General features: G+C 36.9%; 1 protein-coding gene across 1 annotated transcript in view; it reads right to left on the reverse strand.

The window, feature by feature from the left end:
• The window catches only part of COBLL1 (cordon-bleu WH2 repeat protein like 1), an 85,692-nt gene that overhangs the window by 11,300 nt on the left and 52,914 nt on the right, over positions 1-21,478 (reverse strand). Inside the window, exons 3-10 of the mRNA XM_074145137.1 lie at positions 19,483-19,684; positions 18,357-18,585; positions 16,627-16,665; positions 15,652-15,746; positions 15,281-15,520; positions 6,451-6,595; positions 5,770-5,838; positions 105-363 (exon numbers count right to left, since the gene is read on the reverse strand). Coding sequence (XP_074001238.1) covers positions 105-363; positions 5,770-5,838; positions 6,451-6,595; positions 15,281-15,520; positions 15,652-15,746; positions 16,627-16,665; positions 18,357-18,585; positions 19,483-19,684 — 1,278 coding nt within the window. The remainder of the gene's footprint in view (positions 1-104; positions 364-5,769; positions 5,839-6,450; positions 6,596-15,280; positions 15,521-15,651; positions 15,747-16,626; positions 16,666-18,356; positions 18,586-19,482; positions 19,685-21,478) is intronic.

Below are 21,478 nucleotides of genomic sequence, written 5' to 3' on the forward strand. Positions count from 1 at the left end.
CAATTCTGTATTCTGTGCTCCACAATGGAAACAGCACTCTACATTTTATTTGCCTCCCCCATTCCCTCCCCAATGCTCCTTTCTTTGTCACAAAACGTACTTACTTGCCATCTGTGCTCATATTTTCTTGTTTTTCTTCCTTGAAGCTTTGTGAGTTGTCTACAGAAACACTGCCAGGAACTGGAGCTGATGAAGAAGGATTATTTTTTTCAGTTTCCAGTAGCACCTCAGCAGAGCTCAAGGCTGCAGTAACCTCTCCTGTCCCGAGAGAGGCATTTGTACATTCACTGTCCTCTCTCTGTTGCACGCTCATCTCTTCCCGCTCATCAATTTCTTCCAGGTTGTATTCTGAGCTCCTTACACCTACACTCACAGAAAGAAGAAGAAAAAAAAAAGAACGAAAGGAAACAACCCACAAATCTCAATGCAGGGTGTACATACAAAGGGACTGTGAAGTCAGCCTAAATAATCTCGAGAAGGAAAACCAAGGAGACTTTTCTTCATAATTCAGGGGTGAAAAAAAAACCAAAAAAACCACCACAACTAATTCAGAGTTTTAACTACACAGTATTTTCTAGTTCTTTCCAATTCTCTCTTTTTACTTGTGCAAATACACTCATCACCATGCTACTGTCCATTTCTGCATCTGTAACTACTGAATAACATTTTCCTTGTTTAACTGAAGTACTGTACTAGGATAGAACAAAATATATTTAACAATATTATAATCCGAAATTTCATGGAGGCAGTCTGTTTTACCTAGATTTCTTAATACTTCCATTAGCTCTCCAATGAGGTTTAAAATACACAGTTCCTTTATATCAGATATCGTTTATATCTCTAACATACCTATAGGCATGTTAGAAAACTAAAGAGTAAACCAAATCTCAGTTTTGCCCATGGTTTGATCAAGTTTTCTCATCACTATCAAAAATTTCCCATAATTATCTTGTCTATTAAAACATAGTTAGAAGTGTCTTGTGCAGTGCCCTGTGTTACAGTAGAAATGTACAAAAATAAAGTACATAGGAAAGTGCTAATCCATACAAATAATGAAGTTTTCAGCTAGAGCATAGTTCAACTAAAACGTTTAGCTACTGGATTAGGCCACATGTAATTCAGTTTACCTGAAGTTAAACTAATAAATCCACCTATTTTGATTTCCAGAGGGACTAACCATCTCCAGCTTCACTTCCCTGCCAGGACACATGATGATTCCCGTTTTTCAAATATTAGTAAGTAGACCATACAATTAGCCTCTTGGCTTTGTAACTTGCATTCTATAAGACAAAGAAAATAGTAATTCCATCTATATAATGCAACGTGGTGCCAGGGAAGGCTAGTGGCAACAACCGAGCCATATAAGCAGTGCACTCTGCCTGACCTGACCAGGGTATACCTGCCAGCTTTGCGTGCACCAATACCTGTTAGGCACAGGTTTGCACTTGGGCAGTTAGGCTGCAGACTCTTCTAAGTTGTATCAGTAAATTTCCAAGTGCAAACCAAGGCAAACAATGAAAATAAAATACTGGCTTAAAGCAAGCAATACTGGAAAGTAACGGATCCCAGAGTATGAAAAATCGATACACTTTTTTTTTTTTTTTTTTTTTTTTTTTTACAGACTGGTATCCTACAATGCTTCCAGTACTTTTAGAGAAGTACACTGTTATAGAAACATAAGAGAGGACTGTATATATTAGAGAAAGTCTCAGCACAGAACAGAAACTTTGATTTTTCCAATAGGGTCATTACTTAAGAGTTCAGTAATACCAGTTACTCGTTCACAGTTACAGAGCAACTACAAAAGCCAGACATTTTACTGTTTAATTCTAGTTTTTTGTATTATATACAATACTTTTGTATTTTGTAGTTACACATTAAGTAATGTGATCAAAGTGTGCCATAGCACTGAATGCAGAGGTGATTTAGATCCCCAGGGAAAGAGGGGCAAGACTGCAAAGTTGTGCAAGAGAGCTCCTTCCATGTTATTTAAGCACAGGTACATACCAATACGCCACACAGGTATTAAAGGGACTCCTTAAGAATTTACTATTAGTAAGGGTCTGCTCTTCTTTCCCCCCCTGCCCCCCAAACCTGCTGAGACCATTCTACAGCCCATAACCAGCTCTCAAGATCACCATCTCCTTCACTGATGAGAACTATTATGCCATCAGCCCAAGTCATCACCAGCCACAGGAACAAAGACTAAGACCTTCGGTCTAAATATTCTGTGGAAACCTGAATTATACAAGAAAGCACAGCCAAGACTTCTGACAAGACAAATGGAAGCATTCTGGAGTCGCAATGGCTTTGTGCCCAGGCACTGCTGTCATCTCTGCTGCTTTTCCTCTGGAGAGAAGTATAACAAAGGCTGAGTTGTATCTATACTGATGGGATGGAAACTTAGCTTGGCTTGGTAGGAGACATTGTTGACATTCCTACTATGTGAAAGTCTGTCCTTTGCTGTGCTAGGAACACTTCCAAGCTTTGGAGTGGACTAAACTGACCTACAAATGTAGAGTACCAAACAAAAACAACTATCACACTTTTTCTAAAGTGCTCTACTTCATTTGTCAGCATAATATCAGCCTTGCTTGAAGTTAATTTCAACTTGTGGTTTTTCGTCTGTTACTGGATCTCATTCCAGTCCTGGGCCATCACTGCTGCCACAGAATAAAGTCTGAATGCCTTTGATACATAAACAACATTTAACAGCCACCCTTCACTTACATCATGCAGTTAACTCCCCAGAGGAATAGTTCTGATTTTATGACTTGTTTCCAAATCCTCAGTTTAGAGCTTTTATATGCAACATATCACTAGGAAGTACTTATGGCAATACTGGCTACATACTGTTGTCTTATTGCTTATACACTCTATATCTAAGTCCATATATAATAGAAATTGCATTTTTGTCTGTGTATAACTTATTCTATATGAACATTAGTCATTGAGTTTTAATTAGCCCTAAAAGAACATCATTAAAGCCTACAGGATGACATTGCGAAGACATACCTGAATGAAATACCAACTGCGAGTTTCCTTTGAGTCAGTAAGAACACTCTTCGCACACCAGAGAACAGGCTGGTACTGCTCTGAGCTACTGCGTTTGTAAGCACCAAAGCCAGAAAGCCTGACTACATCATGCAAATCTGCCAGTGTTTTTGCTCTTGACTCTATAGCCCTTAACGAGTTTCTTAAGAGATACTGTAACCACGACTATATCAAGAGATTTGTTTGATGGGAAAATATTTAAAAATCTGTAATTTTAAAATTATTTTTTAAACACCATTTCACCCTCTTCCCTAGGAAAAAGACTGAGCATTAATTAAACTTTGGGAAGGGGAACAAAAATCATAGTTCAGAAAAAAAAAAAGTTGTTCATAATCCCAAATGTTCAAATTAATTCCCCGTCAATGTTTACTCTAGCAGATGTGTGCCTTCAAACTACTTTTGTCAAGGTACAGTCTGTTTTTACACCACAAGAAAACTGCCATTTCACAACAGAAATGTTGCCTATTCCAAATTATATAGCATAGCTCCACTTAACGTACGTGTGTCTGTTAGCTATGCACTACTTAGATACCAAATTGAACATTTGTAATGGTTCGTTATAGGGCAGAAGGTAATATATAAGCTGCTATATTTGCAGCTTAACTTCTTTTGCTTATTTGTTAAAGTAGCAATGCAGAACAGAACTACTTTGGGAATGCCAGTCACAGCTGAGCAAAAACTCAAAACGCTTCCAGAAGCCTGACAATCAAAGCAGTATTAATCCAAATGGAAGGAACTACCGAGTTTATGAAAAGTTAAATTTATGCCCAATTTAGCAATTAAAGAGATAATGAACTATTTTATCCATTTAAAACAACAATACCCAAGCACGCATAATTTTCCAACTAGGAATAGGAGATGTGTACTGCAGTTGATTTTGCTGCAGGTGAATACTGGTTCTCACAGCATGATGGGTTTTGCTAAGAGGACCCTTTATACACAGGACTCAGGACAGTTTCAGAGATTTCACCAAAGAGCAGCAGTATCCCATGAGAAAAAGAGAAAAAAAAAAAAAGGCAATGAAGCTGTGCCATGTGACTTATCTCTACATTTTATAAAACGCATTACATTAAGTCTTCAGCAAAGGACATTGCATGAAGATATCAGCAGCAGAACTAGAGAACAAAGACTGTCACTAACAGCGGAGGTAAATCCCAGGGCTCAACACAGACTGTTCTAAGCCCACTGAAGATGATTACATTTTTCTATTTCTTTCCATTACAACTTAAATAAAAATATTTAATTACAAAACTCAAATTCCTCAAGCATAGGTTCCTAGGTCTATGGAAAAGCAAACAAGGCATTTCTGTGAAGTTCGGGGCTGTTTATCTATGCAGGACTCAGACATTACAGTGACGGGAAATGCAGAAATTCTAGCACAGATCTATAATCTTAAGATAGAAACAAGCTAAAGAAAACAAAAAACCTTCATTTTAAATCACAGTATGATAACTTTGCTTATCATCATAGACCCATCACACAGATAAACACAGTTTTCAACACAGAAAATTAAGCACTAATAAACATCATTAAGAGCCATTCATTTAGAATTGACTACCCTCCCTCATCTGCTGCAACAACTAGGAAAATGAAATGCTACAGCTTCATTACCTCTTCAGCCTCAGACTGCACAGTGTAGATTCATACTTCCTATTTATTAAGTTACACATTCTTTCTATTAAAGGTCTTTTCTGACAATTTACATAAATTGCCCTAAACACAAATCGAGCCCAAATTTACTGATTACTAATCTTTTTTCTTTTCCCTCTTTACCAGAGACATAGGATGGCAGATGACTTTTTCATCTCTTGAGGTACATTTGTGTTTTACCACTGCAACCAATTTGATTGGCAACCCACATAAAACAGCTGGAAAACTAGTTAAGAGTTCCTGTCGACTAGCACAGAAACTGAGTGTTTAGCCTCATATAATGCCAGTGGCACTCCACATGCTTAGTGTTTATATATTTCATTCTTAGAAGAGTGAACTGAACATTGAAGAGTGATTTTTCCAGACTGCACTGATTATTCTAAAAGCTTTTACAAATATTAGAAGACTCTTAGGTGTCGTAACTTGTATCTGAACCCTACAGTTTGATGCTCACAAACATCAGTACTTAATAGTACAAACTGCATAAATTAAAAAAGTATTATGTTCAGCAGCTAAAGCATTGTATTTCAAACAGCTATACTTTTATGTATCACAGGTTTTCCGTAGCACCCAACAAATGATTTAATGCATAAACAAGTATTTATGCATACAGTTTGTATTTACAACTTATGTTTTCAAAGGCTGTTCAGATACAAAGCAAAAGACAGGCAGAGATTTTCTCTAACCCCTAGGTTATGCAGGCCAAGGGCAGCACAAGGCAGGGTTCTGAAAATGAGACTTTTGAAAGGCTTGTTATGGGGTATACAAAAATCACAGAAGTTCTGGCTTGTTCTTGTCTACAACTTGTGACAGGGAGAATGTTCAGTTTATTAAATGTAAACCACAGAGACCAATATAAAATATATCGTATGTATTTTTATAGACAGTAAAACATCTTTATATTAGAAAGCCGTATATGTACTTCAAAGGAAAAGTTAATTGATCTGAAGCATTAAAATTAGTTTTATACTTATGACACATCTATAGTATAATAATTTATTACTATGAATTATCATAGCTTGCTATGACGTAGATTTTATAAATGCATTTGGAAAAAGAACCAACCTGTTTCAGACTGCATTTCGGTGGCTCTTTCTTCCACTTTAGTAGGGGCTGATTCTGGTGACTCTGTTACTGCAAAAAGTCAAGTAACAAGCTTTTTTTATTGCTTCTCAATTTCTTCACCAACAAAAATTCTAGACAAAATGTTAAACTATGATCTTACAGGCTGGCAAGTTCTCCAAGACATACACCTTCTCTTAAGCAACCAGTGCTCACTGTCACATTTCCCAGATATTTTAATCTCAACTCTCAGGTATTTTTGAACCAAAAGGAAGTGAATTTTTGTTCAAACAGAATAATGAGAAAAGAACAATACTAAATTTCTCTAAAATTCTTCTTCTCAGTCCATTTCCTATCAAACCCCCTCTGATCCAGAGAAGCTAATCTTTTCTCCCCACCCCAAGCTATCCATCTGATTAACACAAATGCAATTGCTATAGTTAACCAAACTATAATTAATTTGGTATTTTCTGCTTTTTTTCCGATCCGCGTGTCCTAAAACCTGCCTACTTTCTCACACTACATGAGTCAGTCTCAAAGTAGTATTAACACTCCTTACAATCTGAAGATGTTTGGAACTCATTTTTTTTTACTTGGAGTTCTTATAAGATGGTATTTCTTTAAAGTTTAGCCAAATTGCCATACTTTCTGTTGCCTCCCAATTTAACAGCATAAAAAGATTACCAGGCTCATTACTGCTTTCACTTTGATCTTCTGGTGCTTTAGAGGGTGGTGAGGGTGCTTTGCGCTTCATCCTCCGTAGAGAGGAGTTCACAGAAGTGGTGTCACTGAGCGGCAGAGAACCTTTCCGCAGTAATCCCGGAGGGGCCTAAGAATGGAGACAGGGGAGGAAAAAGATTATTAGCAACCAAAGAAAAAACAGCAAAATAGCTCTAGTAATTATTCTCCAAAAGTATTTATAATGTACATCTGGGAAAGAAAGAGTATATACCTATTACCAAACATATTATGTTTCTCAACTTAATTCCTCCAAGGAGCAGTTTTCAAAAAAAAAAAAAAAAAAAATTTCTAGAGTAATTGAATATATTCACAGAGGTAAAAGATACAGCAGTAAATCAGTTGTTACATATACACTAAGAGAGAATTTGAATTCTTTTATGCCCGAAGGCTATTCTACAAACCCCAAATAATTATTTTCTAAAAGTAGCTAAAAATGATTGTGGAAAATAGCTTCAACTACACCCCACTGCAATGACGTAACACAATGTTTCCTTCTCCGTTCCTTTAACGGCAGTCCTAATTGGGCTGTATATACAATTATTAGGATTTTGCTTCTCTACTTGAAATACCTGAACTTTTATAGAAATTTTTTGAATGCCAGTTTTCAAATCTTATCTTAGAAAGTTCAACTGCCTTGTAATACTGAAGTTAAATTGTAGTAAGTTGTAATAGCAATAATTATAATACCTACTGATGTTAAATTGTAATAATGTCCTCATTTTTCCAGCAAAAGAAGAAAATTCTCTTAATTCACAAATAATCACAACCATTTAAAAACGGACAAAGGCTACCTACTGAAGACTTCAGAGTTTTATGATATAGCCGTCCAATTGCATTTTAAATTATTTTAAAAATACATTCTGTGTCTCAAAAAGACAGTAGCTGTAAATTTGCCTGCCACTCTTAACTGCAGTTTGCCTTACGCTGAAGAAACCTTGCATTTCCACATCTATTATAATGATAACGCTCAGGATTCCAGCAGTAAAGGAGTGTATTTTGGCATTAGACACAGCTGCCTATTTCTGTAGTAATTCTGATTCCTGTCACTTGCCTACTCAACAATATAATAAAATCCAGCAGTGACATCCACTTCTTGCTAGAAGGATCCACACAGCAACTGGATGTGGGGTCATCTTCAGAGAACTTCTCTGTGCTTCAATTAACCAGCCCACTTCACAAAGCAGAATATTGAGGAACACAGATGGCATAAATATACCTTAAAACTTTTGTTTCACTGAAGATCCTTTCAAAAACATCACCGACAGCAGAATTGTTGACCGTGTCAATATTCATGAAATAAGATACTTATTGTTCAGAAAGTTAGCACTGTACAAATACAAGCCCTACAGTAAGGGGGATATTACAGACCAAAAGCTAGAGTATTTGGTTGTATACAATCAAAACTATAAAGAAATTACTCACAAGAGAAAAGATACTGGCACAAGATGTCTGTGAAGCAGTGTTTGGCAGCTTTTGTTACATCTCAATAGAATACCTGAATGAATGAACAGGTATTCATTCATCTGAGTGAGCTCTGAGCTAACCTGGGCACACTCAGTCATCTGCTTTGTCCCACCCCGATGTTGGGTGCAATAGATCCCCCAGATACTTTACCGCACTGTAAGGAGCAACACTGTCCAAAATGTTCACACAACTCTCCTACCTATCAATTTAATGCCAAAGCAAGCAACTCAAACCTCTTACAGCAAAGCAGGGCTCAGGGTTTTACAGAGAAAAAAAACAAAGCACAAGGTGAAATGTTCTTTTAAGAACAACAGAGGATATGGACATAGCACTCCACTCTTAATAAAAATACTTGCATTGTTGAACAGTTTTTAAACAAGTCAGTTTCTAGATTAAAACGTCACACAACAAAAATCACTTTACACCGTTGTAGCTTCTTATTCACAGTTCTCAAATAGTTCTACAAAAAAAGAAAAAACACACCAAACACCCTAAGAACGAATAGTATCAGCATCTGAATTTATGCAGGAGGGGATGTCAAATATTATTTCCCCAAAGGAGACTTTTTTAGTTGTAAAACTGTTTTCCTCCTTGCTGCTGGGCAGTTTTATTTTTCTCCTCTTTGGTAGCTGCTCTCCAGGCTGTAGCCCCTTCGTTCCGCACAAAGACACTGTTTCTCTGTTCAAAGGTCTGCACCCTCATCTGCTTCACACAGGCTCCCTCAGCTGACTTGGCTGGCACAGAGTTCTGCACATACTCGCTCAGCTAAACAGATGTCACCAGAGTTCCCTCCTGCATAGAAAGAGTATGTGTGTAGGGGGGAAATAATGTTCTCAGCATAAGAGCACAAATGCTACTAGAAGATTTTTATAAGCTTTTCTACTGCCCTTTGCATCCAAAGAAACAAACGATTTGCAAAGAGAGATTTCGAGAAAGTACTAAATGTTCCAGTTAAGGTTCAAGTGTTGAACAGATTTTCTCAGGAATTATTCAACATATGAATATTAAGAGCTTTCAAATCCTAACAAAGGCTGTAATGTGAAAATAGTACTTTAAACAGATGGAAAAAAATAAAATAACGTTATTAAGACGTATCTGACAGTTTTGGAATATACATCTGGGTGTTCGTGTGTCATACCAACTGCCAATGATAACCAGTGCTTTATCAATTACACTTAAATTAAAAATCATGTTAGAATCACTGAAGTAATTAATTAACCATGCTTGTGCAGAAACACTACTGAACTCTACCATAATTTCCACAACATATGCAGGAGTTCCACTTCTACAAACTGTACACCCTCTTCATCCTGGAACAAGCAAGGATAGATATGAAGGTTTTTAGCCTCAAATGTGTACAGAGAAATTTAGCACCAAATCCCACACCACGCCCAGCAGAGATGTGTAGAAATCAGTGCTTCCCAAGTTCCAGCCTCTGTAAGCAGGGCCTGGCCCTTCTTATTTCAAAGAGCAAGGGAAAGGTAATTAAGCCACAATAAATTTGTAGCTGGAATGGAAGGGGAAAAAAACAGTATTTAGGAAAGAACATAATGGTAGTGAAGCATTTCAGTGTGCTGGAAAGCATAGCTCACACCAAGGGTCAATATATACACATTTTCATACCACCAGTACCTGCCTCATTTGCGCCATAGATAACTAGGTTTAACAGAAGATATACAGGCAACTGGGATATCAAAGCACATTGCTAGCCATATTGCTAGTATTTCTTTCCTCCCTTTGTACAAGGATGCCAACAAATGTATGTCCAAAGAGTAACAGGAAAAGAAAATTATATTTGCTCTTGTATGCACTCAATTTCTATTACATGAATTAAGCTTCCCAAAATCCTTAAAATTAGCAAAAGTACTACAGAGCAAGTAATATACCTCTGACCTATTGGAATGAAGGGACATATAGAACATATTTGGAGAAACTCAGCTAGTGTTATTCTATCCAAGCACCCAATATTACTGTTCTCTCCTACGATTTATCTACATACTTGCTGGTATGGAAGTAAAGACAGTAAGGGGACAAGGTTATGAATTTAGTACTCTGAGAAGTAGATGGATACAATGTCCACCGCCAATTCTGAACAATATCAGAATCATATCAAATGATCTTCACGCAAACTTCAGCAAGAGAAAACGGGCAGTTCTGAGCATTGCCTTCTCCCAGGTAATGCTGGCTTTATTCAAGACCTCCCTGATGTTCGTAGCACTGGCTGCATCAGTGCCCAACTTCTCCTTTAGAGGGCTGACCATCATGTTTCAGGCAACTGAGCCTCTGGTGTAACTTCTTAAGCATGGAACTCATCCCTCCCTGAAGTCTTAACTAAGTTGTTACATGACATTGCCTAATAAATCTTTTCAGAAATACTTTATGGTTCAGTTGCTTCCCACCCTCCCCCCACTCATTCTGTCATCTCCTTCCCTTTCTTTTCTAAGGGGTAGACTAGAGATTTCAATTTCTTTAGGAGTTAGGGTTCTGTAAGTGAAAGCAAGCTATATTTCTACAGTTGAGAAGTTCTATCCATCATTTAAAATGGTAAATGTCTTGACTAAAAACCTCCACTTAATTGTTGCTACCCAAGCACAGTTTACATATGCTCCTTTACAATAAGTGAAAACAGTGTAAGGAAACAAACATCCACAGGATAAAATAAAGACATCCCAGTCTAGTTTTTATAAATAAAGTATTAGGAAGAAAATCAGCAATGGCATTTTGGACATAATCAAATGCTTTTCTTTTAAAATAAATTTTTTTTAAAGAAATTTTATTACTAGAAAGTTGCATACACTTTTATGAAAACTGCAAAGATATACATACTGCATTATACAACAGCACTTTGCAAAAAACCCTTGAGAGTCCGCTCTACTTTCAAGTGTATTTAAGCTTGCTAGTTCTAAACATACTTCTGCCCAAAATTAGAACTGGCAAATAAGTGAGGGATTTCAGTATTAGAGACTAACATGCACATTTCCAATCTGATTTAACATAGAGATTTGCTGGGCATATATTAACTATTTAAGCTTACTAGTCATCTTCTGAATCTCATGTAGAATGAGCAAATCATGCCACGTAATAACTTGTAAAAGCTACCATGGTACTAATTTCTCCCCTAAAAATAGGAACATAGCTCCAAACTAATTCTATAATAACTCTGAAATCGAGGCAGAAAAAATTCAACCCTCATACCAGAATGTAACTGCTCATATAAAGAGAAAGCAGTTTCTTTTTTAAGGGAAAAGAAGTGGAGAAGCTGTAGGAGGTAAACATTAAAGCCCTTTTTCATACTGTGAGAAATTGGACTACAATACACTGTGAATTTGAAGAAAGACAACAGTGAGAACACTGTTCCCTTAAAGTTGGCTCATTTCACTGTTGTCTGATGTTACTACTTTGGCATGTTTCTATCAAAACCAGGCAAACAGTTTATCCAGGCAAAGCTGACATTTCACTTTGTCTTTCTTGTGGATGTTACAAAAGAGATTTGTCCATAATAAGGCACATGCAGAAGGTCATCTTGGTCCATAGAAGAAACAAAGTATGTATCCAATCTGCCAAATAAACTGAGGGCAGGCTTCAGAACTTCGGAATTCTTAAAAGCAACATGATTTGCAAGGAAACGCTTCTGATAAGGCAAAAGCAGTTAAAAAGTAACCCCTAAGGGGGAAAAAAAAAAAAAAAAGTATATCCTAAATTTTGTAAATTAACTTAATGGGACACTGCAACAAAAGTGAGACTCCCAGACATACTAAATAGCGCAGTAAACACACCAATCAGCCTACTGAGCAACCTGAAAAATATTTCAAATCCTACCAGCAGGATGCATATTTGCAATAGTGGAGAATATGAGACCAAATTTTTATATTGTTTACAATGAAATAATTGTAGTCTAGTGTGATCAATGTACTTGCTGCATTACTGAGAACATGGATTAGATGAGTATAAATTGGTCATTGTGGGTTGAGAAAGCATTAATGCATGTGATAAAGATGATGAAATGCTGTGCAACCATCAAAACTGACTTTATTCTACAATACCTGTATGCTTGATTTCAAATTCCATATTTAGGATGTTAATTATTGGAATAAAACTTACTATGTATTTAAAAAGTGCCAAATTCCATTTATACAGCTGCAAATCTTGTAAATGACATTTTAATTTAAATAAAATTATTTTACATTGTCCCTTGCCTAATACCTTATGTTTTTAAGGGAACTGTCCTTTATTTTACAGTTAAGTGAAACCAGAAGTCTCAATAGCTGGAAATACCTTTTTTGTTTATTCTAGAGATTTCAGTGGAAGCTCTGAGAAACAAGGTTCCAAATCCTCCCCTTGCCAGCATTACTCAAGCAGTGCTTGATCTCACATCAGAAAACAGTATTTGTTGGTTTCCGTTAGTGATGGAACCCTACTGTATTTTTCCTGAAAATCAAGAGTCTGATTCACCCATGTGAAACAGAAAAGTCTAAGTTGGAAGGGACCTTTGGAGATCATTTGGTCCAATCTGTTGAACACAAGGTCTTAGATTAGGTTATAGCAGGAGTCTGTCAAGACACAGCTTGAATATTTCCGGTGAGGGAGCTTCTACCACTTCTCTTGAGCAACCTATTCCAATGTTCATTTGTTCTCAGAGGGATAACTTCTTATATGTGAATGGAATTTCCTCCAAAGCAACTAGTGCCCATTGATCCTTATCCTGTCACCATACATTCCTGTGAAGAGTATACCTCTATTTTCCCTGTAACACCTTCTAGGTATCAGAAGAATGCGTTTAGATCCCATCTGAGCCTTCTTTTCGCTAGAACATTTACATTCTGCAACCTTTAAACATCATGGTGGCCCTCCACTGGACTCTTTTTTTTTTTTTTTTTTTTATCCCTATCTTGAACTGCAGGAACCAAATCTGGACATACTAGTACAGGTGTGGCCTAAAAACTATTGAGTACTCTGGATTCAAGGTGGATCGCATAGCCAGACCCCAGACTGTACGGGTCCTTGGGATTAGTCCACTCTAGATAGAGAATTTCACACGCATCTTTTTTAAATCTCATGCAGTTCCAGCTTGTCACTGTCTCCCTGAATGGAGGCTGTTCTGGTGTCAGTACCTCTCCACTCAGTTTGGTGTCAACTTCAAGTTTGTTGAGGGTGCATTCAATTACATCTAGGTTGTTCATAAAGCAATTTAACAGTATTGGCCACAGACCATACTACCAACTCCTGAGGAACTCCACCTGACAACCAGCCTGACTTTGAGCCATTAACCACCACCATTTGAGCTGTTTAGCCAGTTTTTGTCCTACCTTGAGGTTCATCTGTCTGGTCCATACCTTACTAGCTTTTCAACAAAAAACGTTGTGGCAGACTGTGACAAACACCTTGCTAAAATAAAGGTAGATAACCTCATCCTTCATCTTTGGGCTTCTGCTTCCCACTAACTTACAAAAGCCTTTCTTGTTATTCTTGACATCTCCTGCCTCCTCGAGCTCCAGGCTTGCCTTTGCATTCCCAACTGCATCTCTGCATGTCTAAGTATCTCTGCATTTCTTTTGGGTAGTTGCTCTGTCCCCTTTCCATCCCTCACGTGCTTATTTTTGCACTTGAGCTCTCTCAGTAGTACATTTAAATGGGACTGTATATTTTTATGCCTCCTCCTTTTCCCACTTCGGGGAATGGACCACTCTTGTACTGCAGGAAGGCTGTCTCTGAAAATATCTCAGCACTCTTCCAAGGAGCAGCTTTATCCTCCAAGGAAGTCTCTCATAGGATCCTTCGTAAGAGTTCCCTGATCAAGTTGAGCAACATGCACTATGCAGTCCAAATTCATTCATTGGATGATAGATTGGAAAGTAGATATTAAAAAGACAAAATACTTTACATGAACTCATAAAATTCAAATCACAGAGCAAGTCCCAATCTCTGATAAATCACTGTGCAATCAAACCAGAATGAAACAGAACGCATCTTAAAAAATACATGCCAAAGGCTTCTAAGTTCTAAGGGAGCTGCATGAAGTAGTGCAAAATAGAAAATACAGACAAAAATATAACTTAATCTGGACTTCTGTCCTTTCTTCATGGGCTCTTCAACTTCAGTCAAATGATTTTAGATGAATAAGAAAATGTCAGTACACAATAATAAATCTAAGCAATTTTGTTGAGTGACAGATCCTAGCCCAGCAGTCATACATTACTGTTAGACATAATAGGGTATTAATCATTTCAAGCATGTTGAAATTAATACATTATTTTCAAAAAAATTTGAATTCAATTAAAAGACAAACATGATGAGGTAAAAAAAACTCATGATTTTTTTCCCCTCCAAAGTTCCTTTTATTAAAATACAGAAAGAAACCTTTGTCGTCTTCAAATGATAAAGCCTTTCAGCAGGACATAATACACAGATTCAGAACTTCTGTTAAACAGTGCTCTCTTGTGGTTCTGTGCATCAATGAAAGAGTAAATCATTGTATACATATAAAGGAAGTCACGGTTTGAAATTTCTTGTCTAACATAAAATTAATCCCTCAGACTTTTATTTCATTCAGTTCTGCATTTTATTTTTCTAGCATGCCAGTAACCTTATTTTTAAAGACCACCTTTAGATACTGCATTCAAAGCAAAATATGAAATAAAATTAAAAAGAAATTATAATGACATTTTTAGCCTTGATCTTTAAATGGAATTCACAATTGACAATATGTGCAATACCAGGATAATGCTTAATGCATCAATTCTCCCAAGTCCTGCTGGCAGAGATATATATATATATATATGGGATATATAGGTTGCTTAAACATGTAGCCCACATCTCACAGCTTCAATTAAATACATCCCTATTTGATTAAAAGAAAACCTTACTTTAACTTGCTGGGAGCACAAGATGTTAAGACTTGCCAAAATTTCCACCTTTTTCTAGTAATGTAGTGTAAAGAACAAACTATCACATGTAACTTAAACATTAAAAATTACTGCAAAGATCAAAACATTAATTACCAGATATGATAAAGTAAGACAATGCTGTCACATTAAATATATAAACTATTGATTGAAAAGAACAAAAAGGTGCTCAGAATACCAACTTTAAGAAGTTGGTTTTGCCTTTTCAAAATACAGCAGCTGCTTTGGATATAGTATATAAAGTTTAAAAGGAATATATCTTTCCATTTCTGTAGTTACTTGCAAACTAAATTTTTTAAAAGCACTTTTATTTCCCATTTATTTCAAGCCTCAGCAGACATTAACAGGCTTATCAGGATTATGTCTAAGCTTCTTGATTTAACTGAAGTGAAGCAAATGTAACTAACCTGTTCATTCCTATCAAAGCTGTGAGATTTCCCAATATCAGATGCTGGTCTGACTTGGGCTTGTGCAAGTTCCTGGGGAGCACTCTGAGAATTTGGCATAGGCGGTAAAGGAGCTCTCCGTTTCTTCGGCATTTCAGATGGCAGAGTGTTTGAATCATACTGCTTGCTAACAGTGTTAGATCTTGTGATAAATGTTGGCCTTGGCTTGCTCATCAATGGAGTTGCTGGAGCACTGGCAGCCTTGGGGTGCGAGGGAAATAAAAAAATTCAAGTTACTTATACTTTCCAGAAAACAACCAACAATACTGATTGCTCAATAAGAATATGTTTCTAATATGAAGAAGCTTTGCTTATACAAAGTTACATCTTACTTGTTCTCTTTTCTTCTTGCTTCGTTGAAAAAAGCTGAAAAACCCTTTGTTTTCTTTCTCTTTCAGAACATCTAAGTTTTCAGATTGGCAGGAGTCTAAAATAGAAAACAATAGTTCTAGATGTTATTTATTGCACAGATTATTTCTCCGGCATTCTTACTATTTCACTGTCTGCCATAAACCTCCTGGAAGGATATACAAAACATATGATAAATCACCTACATTAATAGTTTTCCTAAATGCTGCAAAATGAACAGGTTTCCCACCATCCAGGTTCTTCCTGTCTTTCTCAGAACTCAGATGAATTTCAGCTGCTATTAATACCCCCGGCACTTCATCCAGCCCATCCCACTTGTGATATGTTATGGTTCATATCACAAAGGCTGTAAAAGGGAAAAAGAGCATCAGCCTCTCCCACTCTCAATTCCCAACAGTTTAAATTCATGGCAAAGTGTTAGGTGGGACAAGTCAGGCACAAGCCTGCACAAGGCCTGAATATGGAGAAAGATCACTCAGACCCCCATAGGTGCTGCACACGTAACTGCATGGCAGCCATCATAAAGATAGTCAAGTCCATTCTGTTATCTTGCAGAATTTATCCTCTTTGCATTGTCGTATTCATGCAGACAATTTGTAAATCTCTTTTTAATTTTTACTAGGTTTAACTTTCTTAAAGAAATCCCATTGAATGCAGATATATTGAGCAACAGAAATGTGCAAGGCCACTATGGGTTCTTGGTACAAGTATCAATATAAACATGACTGTAAATTTAATCAATCAATCTAGGGTAAAACTATACAGAAATACTTAATGTATAGCTGGGTGTATCCACTTCTGTATTAGCTTTTTAAATATGCATTTATGATAGGACAGAGATAATTACTCATGTCACAGTTAAGTAGATGTTATAATAGGAGCGGATGGTAATGTCAGATAAGTGATACAGTTTCACCGCCTATTTCAGTAAATCGTACCTTGCAAAGACGGTAAATTTAAATCAACTGGTGATGTGGCTACAGAAAGAGAAAAAGAAAGACAGAAAATGTGAATCTGAATCAAGGATGCAGTTATAAGTTACAAACACAGAAAGCCAAGCAACATTAGGAAAAAGTAACTGGGTACTTTCCTGCAGTAAAAAGATGTGTATCTTTACTATCTAATGCTATAAGCCATTTAAGAACTTGAGCCTGAAGACATGCAACACAGACTGAAATCTTGTAAATAAGGAGAGGGGGTCCATTTACACTTCTGAAGGGAAGAGGAAAACTAGTGTATAGAGTAGTTTTTTCTGTAAGTTTTGGATTGTCAGGCAGCCCGAACTTGGAAAACAAAGAGGAACGTATAATTAAAATGTAATCTGAATAAAAATAAGATTTGAGTTTAAATTCTATTAAAGATATATCTCACCATTTACTTTCATAAAGCAAGCTGAAAATTCAGAGCTTAGAAGTTGTCTGCAAAATTGAAACGCCGGACTACTTTGTGTCAGGAGAACTGACGTACATCTAAATTTCCTAGCGAGGCACTGCCTTGTAGGAAGTGCATATGCCCTTGTATTCTCTCCTAAGGATTTTTGGCTGTTGTTTCAAATAAAGCACACGTCATACTGGGCAAAAGGCAGCTTTGGCACTCGGTAGATCAGAGCAGTAGCCAGACAACAAACAAGACAATGCACTATGGGCACGTGTAGTCCAAGTAACATGTTTAGGCAAGTAAAAATATGTTGTTTTCCTGTGAAGAAAAAGATATCTCGGGCTTGTTTTCTCCATGGGAAAAGGACAAATTTTCCAAATCTGTCACTCTCCTGTTCTTCAAGATAACTGGCCTTTGGGAAGTAATTGAGAGAACTGTTGAAACTGTAACCACCAAAAGATAAGGTTACAGTATTTAGGTAGATGGGGCAAAAGACATAAACAACAAAAAACACCACCCCCCCCCAAGTTTTAGAGCAGGAAGAAAAACAAGTAAATAGAACAGTGGTCAAGGACAGGAATGAGCCGATATTACTGCATTCTATATTGAGGTAAAATTTCCTGTGAGAAATGTCTGAAAGAGAACAAATTGCACTGTATAGAATTTTTAATCATAGTACAATAAACCCTTCAAGAAAAGGACAGGCTTAGAGCTGATGTTAAAACCAGGCATAGGAATGTCTGTACAAATATAAAGAAGTTAGTTCATACTGCTGCTGTTGGACTATGATTAAAAAGAGAATTATTATTCCTTCATAATCTATAAAATTAGCAAACAGCACTCAGAAACATAAAGACCATCAGAATATTCCAACACTTATTAAATTTTAAATATTTTTAAACCAAAACAATTTCTCTAATGTGTCTGTTCTTTTCAGCTCATCATGACTCTGTCTTTTCTATGAGCTAAGGGAAATACAGTGTTGTTGGTCTTTTTGAGGAAGAGGTAGGGGAAGGAAAGAAAGGGGTTGCTTTTAAGTGATGATTTGTACTTAGCCACCTTTGCTGGTACCTAAAATTTTGTTAGAAAATAAAACATTTGTATAGCACTTCTCAAGCATAAGCACAGGCAAACTTGTTCCAGTTTCATTTTTGTGGAAGTCTAATGAAATGTAGACAAAATTGCTAGAAATTAATTTCTTCATAATTAAAAATCCCAACAAAACATATACATTATTGAAATACTAAGCCATTATCTTTTCTATAACCACAATTCACAAAAGTTATCTTACCTCGACTGATATCCATGGCATATAATTCTCTTAGTCCAAGGTCATTAAGAGATTTTGTCACATCAAGGGGTTCTTGAGACTGGTAATTCTTCAACAGCAGAGTGTGTGAAGGATCAAACTCACATTTACTACAGATAATTGGTATGAGTTCTTGAAGGGGTGAATGCGGACTAACTCTTATTACCGTCTTCTGTGTCTTCTTGTAGTTTATCACTACCCTTACTGTTTGCTAAAGAGAAGAAAGTTCCAATAAATACCAGCAGAAGTTCTGAAACAACTGGCAAATGCCTTATCACAGCCTTACAGTAATCACAGGAATTTCTCTTATGGCCAACTTCACCAATGTTACAGATTCAGTAACATCACAAGAGAAACCAAGAACTATTTTGTGATTCCCTTCTACTCAAAAAAAGGACACATGAAACTGTCTGCTCCTCCTCTAGCATATGTCATTTGCCTGTCCAGCAGAGTACATCCCTGGAGAAAGATGCCCTACTAGGTGTGTGTGTGCATGTGCATAGGATGAATGTAAAAGGGCAACAGAAGAGCTCCCCTGGCCCTGTCTAAGTGCTTTAGATAAATTAAAAAAACAGTATTCTTCTATACAGCAGAAGGACTAAGGCAGAAGGGAAGATTTAGGAAACACCCAGGAGTTGCTTTAGTACTTCTAAAAGTTCCTGCCTTCTTAAGGTTATATTAAAAAAAAAAAAGCCAAGTAACAACAAAAAGTACAGTATGTATTAAAGGAAAATGAACATACAATCAGAAGGGCATATATATCACAGCATGACAGATGGTACAAGTTGTTGATTTTCAGTTTGTGGAAGGCTGTATTCAGCACACTTCATCTGCAGAATTTGTCAAAAGGACAGTAAGGCGTGGGATTTCAAATAATATTATAAAGTTTCCTTCTTTCGGCAGCAACAATATTTGCTGCAACAAATTGAGATATATTTTACCTATGAGGAGTTTATCAATAACATGGAGCCAAGCATTTCACAGGGGTACATGGTGAGAGGATGACAGACAACAGAAGGAGTTGAAACAAGAGGCTGAGCTACCAGCCCAATTTGTTGAATACAATAGTGATTCTAATTTCTCAACACACTTTAATTTTAGTTCTCACCTCTGGTATAACCGGAGCAGGTTTCTTCTTATCCATTTGTTTTGGCTTTACAAACACCTTTTCCACTTCAAGCATTCCCACTGGTGTGTTGGGTTTGAATTTAATCTGGCTATTTTCTGCTGATACCAACTCTATAGTATAACTTGATGGATTTAAATGGTATTGTGCACAGAGAAAGATCAGCAAGTCCATCATGGGCTTCCTGTAAAAGACAAATGGGACCGTCACAACAGATGACAATTAAGCAGGCTATAACAAAATGTGCTGCTAAACATTTAACCCAAGACATCCTTTCCCTTCCATGACTAAATAATAACTGCCAGGCACCAACTTTATATATCTTCAACTTAAAAAAAGCACCAAATCCCAAAAAACCCACAACTAAAAAGAAAATGAAATCAGCTCGCACAAAGGTATGCCAAGTGCTTGAGCAAAGGCGGAAATTTTTGCTTGTGTGAAGTGATGCTTTTCCTGAGGTCAGCAGGGAGACATGGTTTAGCCACCTCATTTGACATTTGATGGAAACTGTAGCAGTGGTAATAAATGCCCTGCTATTCATTAAGAACAGCTTCCTTCCAAAACTTTTTATATCCATTCTGAAGTTAGAAGGGACTTTATTTTCAGAAATTCTGAGCATGAACCTTTGGGAGGAAACAGAAGAAATTAAGTTTTAAGGAGGTCTTGCATTAGGGATCCCAAAATGGGAGCCAGGTGTTTAACAGAGACAGAGGGAAAGAAGCTAAACGACAACATAGCAGCTGAATGCAATTTCTTGAGAAGCTCTATGTAATGCAACAGATGTCCTTTTCACAACGAAGTATGGCAAACCAAGTTTTTCTTATGTAGTCACAAACTCTATGTCCTTGTTCTCTCAGTGCTCAGTGAAGAATATGCAGAACAGCATATTAAGACAGGGTGAACATTCCCAGTTGCTACTGGAATGAATTTATTGAAGCTGTACTTTAAACAGATATGTCATAGAAGTTTAAATAGATCAAAGGTAAGGACAGTATCCTAACTTTGCATGTTACAGAGACTGAAAAAGGTTACATTACTATCAGGTCACTGGAACTGGTCATTCTTAAATAATTTTTAGAGTCGGGTAATCATCTGAAAGGAGCATTTCATTTTGATACCCTCTGCATCTCTCAGTTTTCTCAGCTACAAAACAGGGAAATCTATCACCTGCTCTGTCTCACAAGGATATTATGAAAAGAATTTAAAGGTCTGTGAAGCAACCAAATGCTATATCGAAAAGAACAATGAAGTGTCTAAGAGACCATTAATATAGGGTTTGACTGGTACAGCTTTATCAGAAATCTTAAGTTCTACATGTAATCTCGTAACAGATGGAAGTATTCTGGTAGCACAGCCAAATGTGGAAATAGACTGTTTCTGAAAAAGCCATCAAGCTAAGCAGAACTTTAGATAATATAAAAATTGTGAAATACATTTAAATAGGAAGTTAAATCAGACTTTTCATATGATATGATTCTGTAAAAATTGCTGTGAACACTGTTTTTTTTCCCCCCCCTTTAATTAACCCTAGAATATCATCCCTGTTCTCAGTTTTAAAGAACAAGTATTCCTTAAGCAAACTGTCTTCTGATTTCTAGAAGCAGGGCTGGACTCTCTGGTGCGCATGCTGCACTTCCAGAAGATGGAAACAGTTTGAAAGCTGACAGATATATATACTGCAGACCTGTTGCTTCCCCCCGCCCTCCCCTCCCCAGAGGAAAGTTTCTGCCTGCTTAAGTGGCAGAATACTTGCCTCAGGAGACAAAGGCAGGAGGAACAATAAAACCAAAAACCATACAGAAATGATGCTCCAAGGTGTCAAAAAGCTATCAGATGGTCTGAAGAGGTATAGAAAAATGTAACATACTCCCGTGCCTTCATCAAGGTGATATATATCAGCCTGAGGAATAGCATGAGAAATGCACTGAGCACTGCAGAAACATCCTCCCTTTTCCCATAGCTAAACCAGAGAGTTTAC

This window comes from Numenius arquata, chromosome 3 (genome assembly GCF_964106895.1).
Source record: "Numenius arquata chromosome 3, bNumArq3.hap1.1, whole genome shotgun sequence".
Classification (NCBI taxonomy): Eukaryota; Metazoa; Chordata; class Aves; order Charadriiformes; family Scolopacidae; genus Numenius; species Numenius arquata.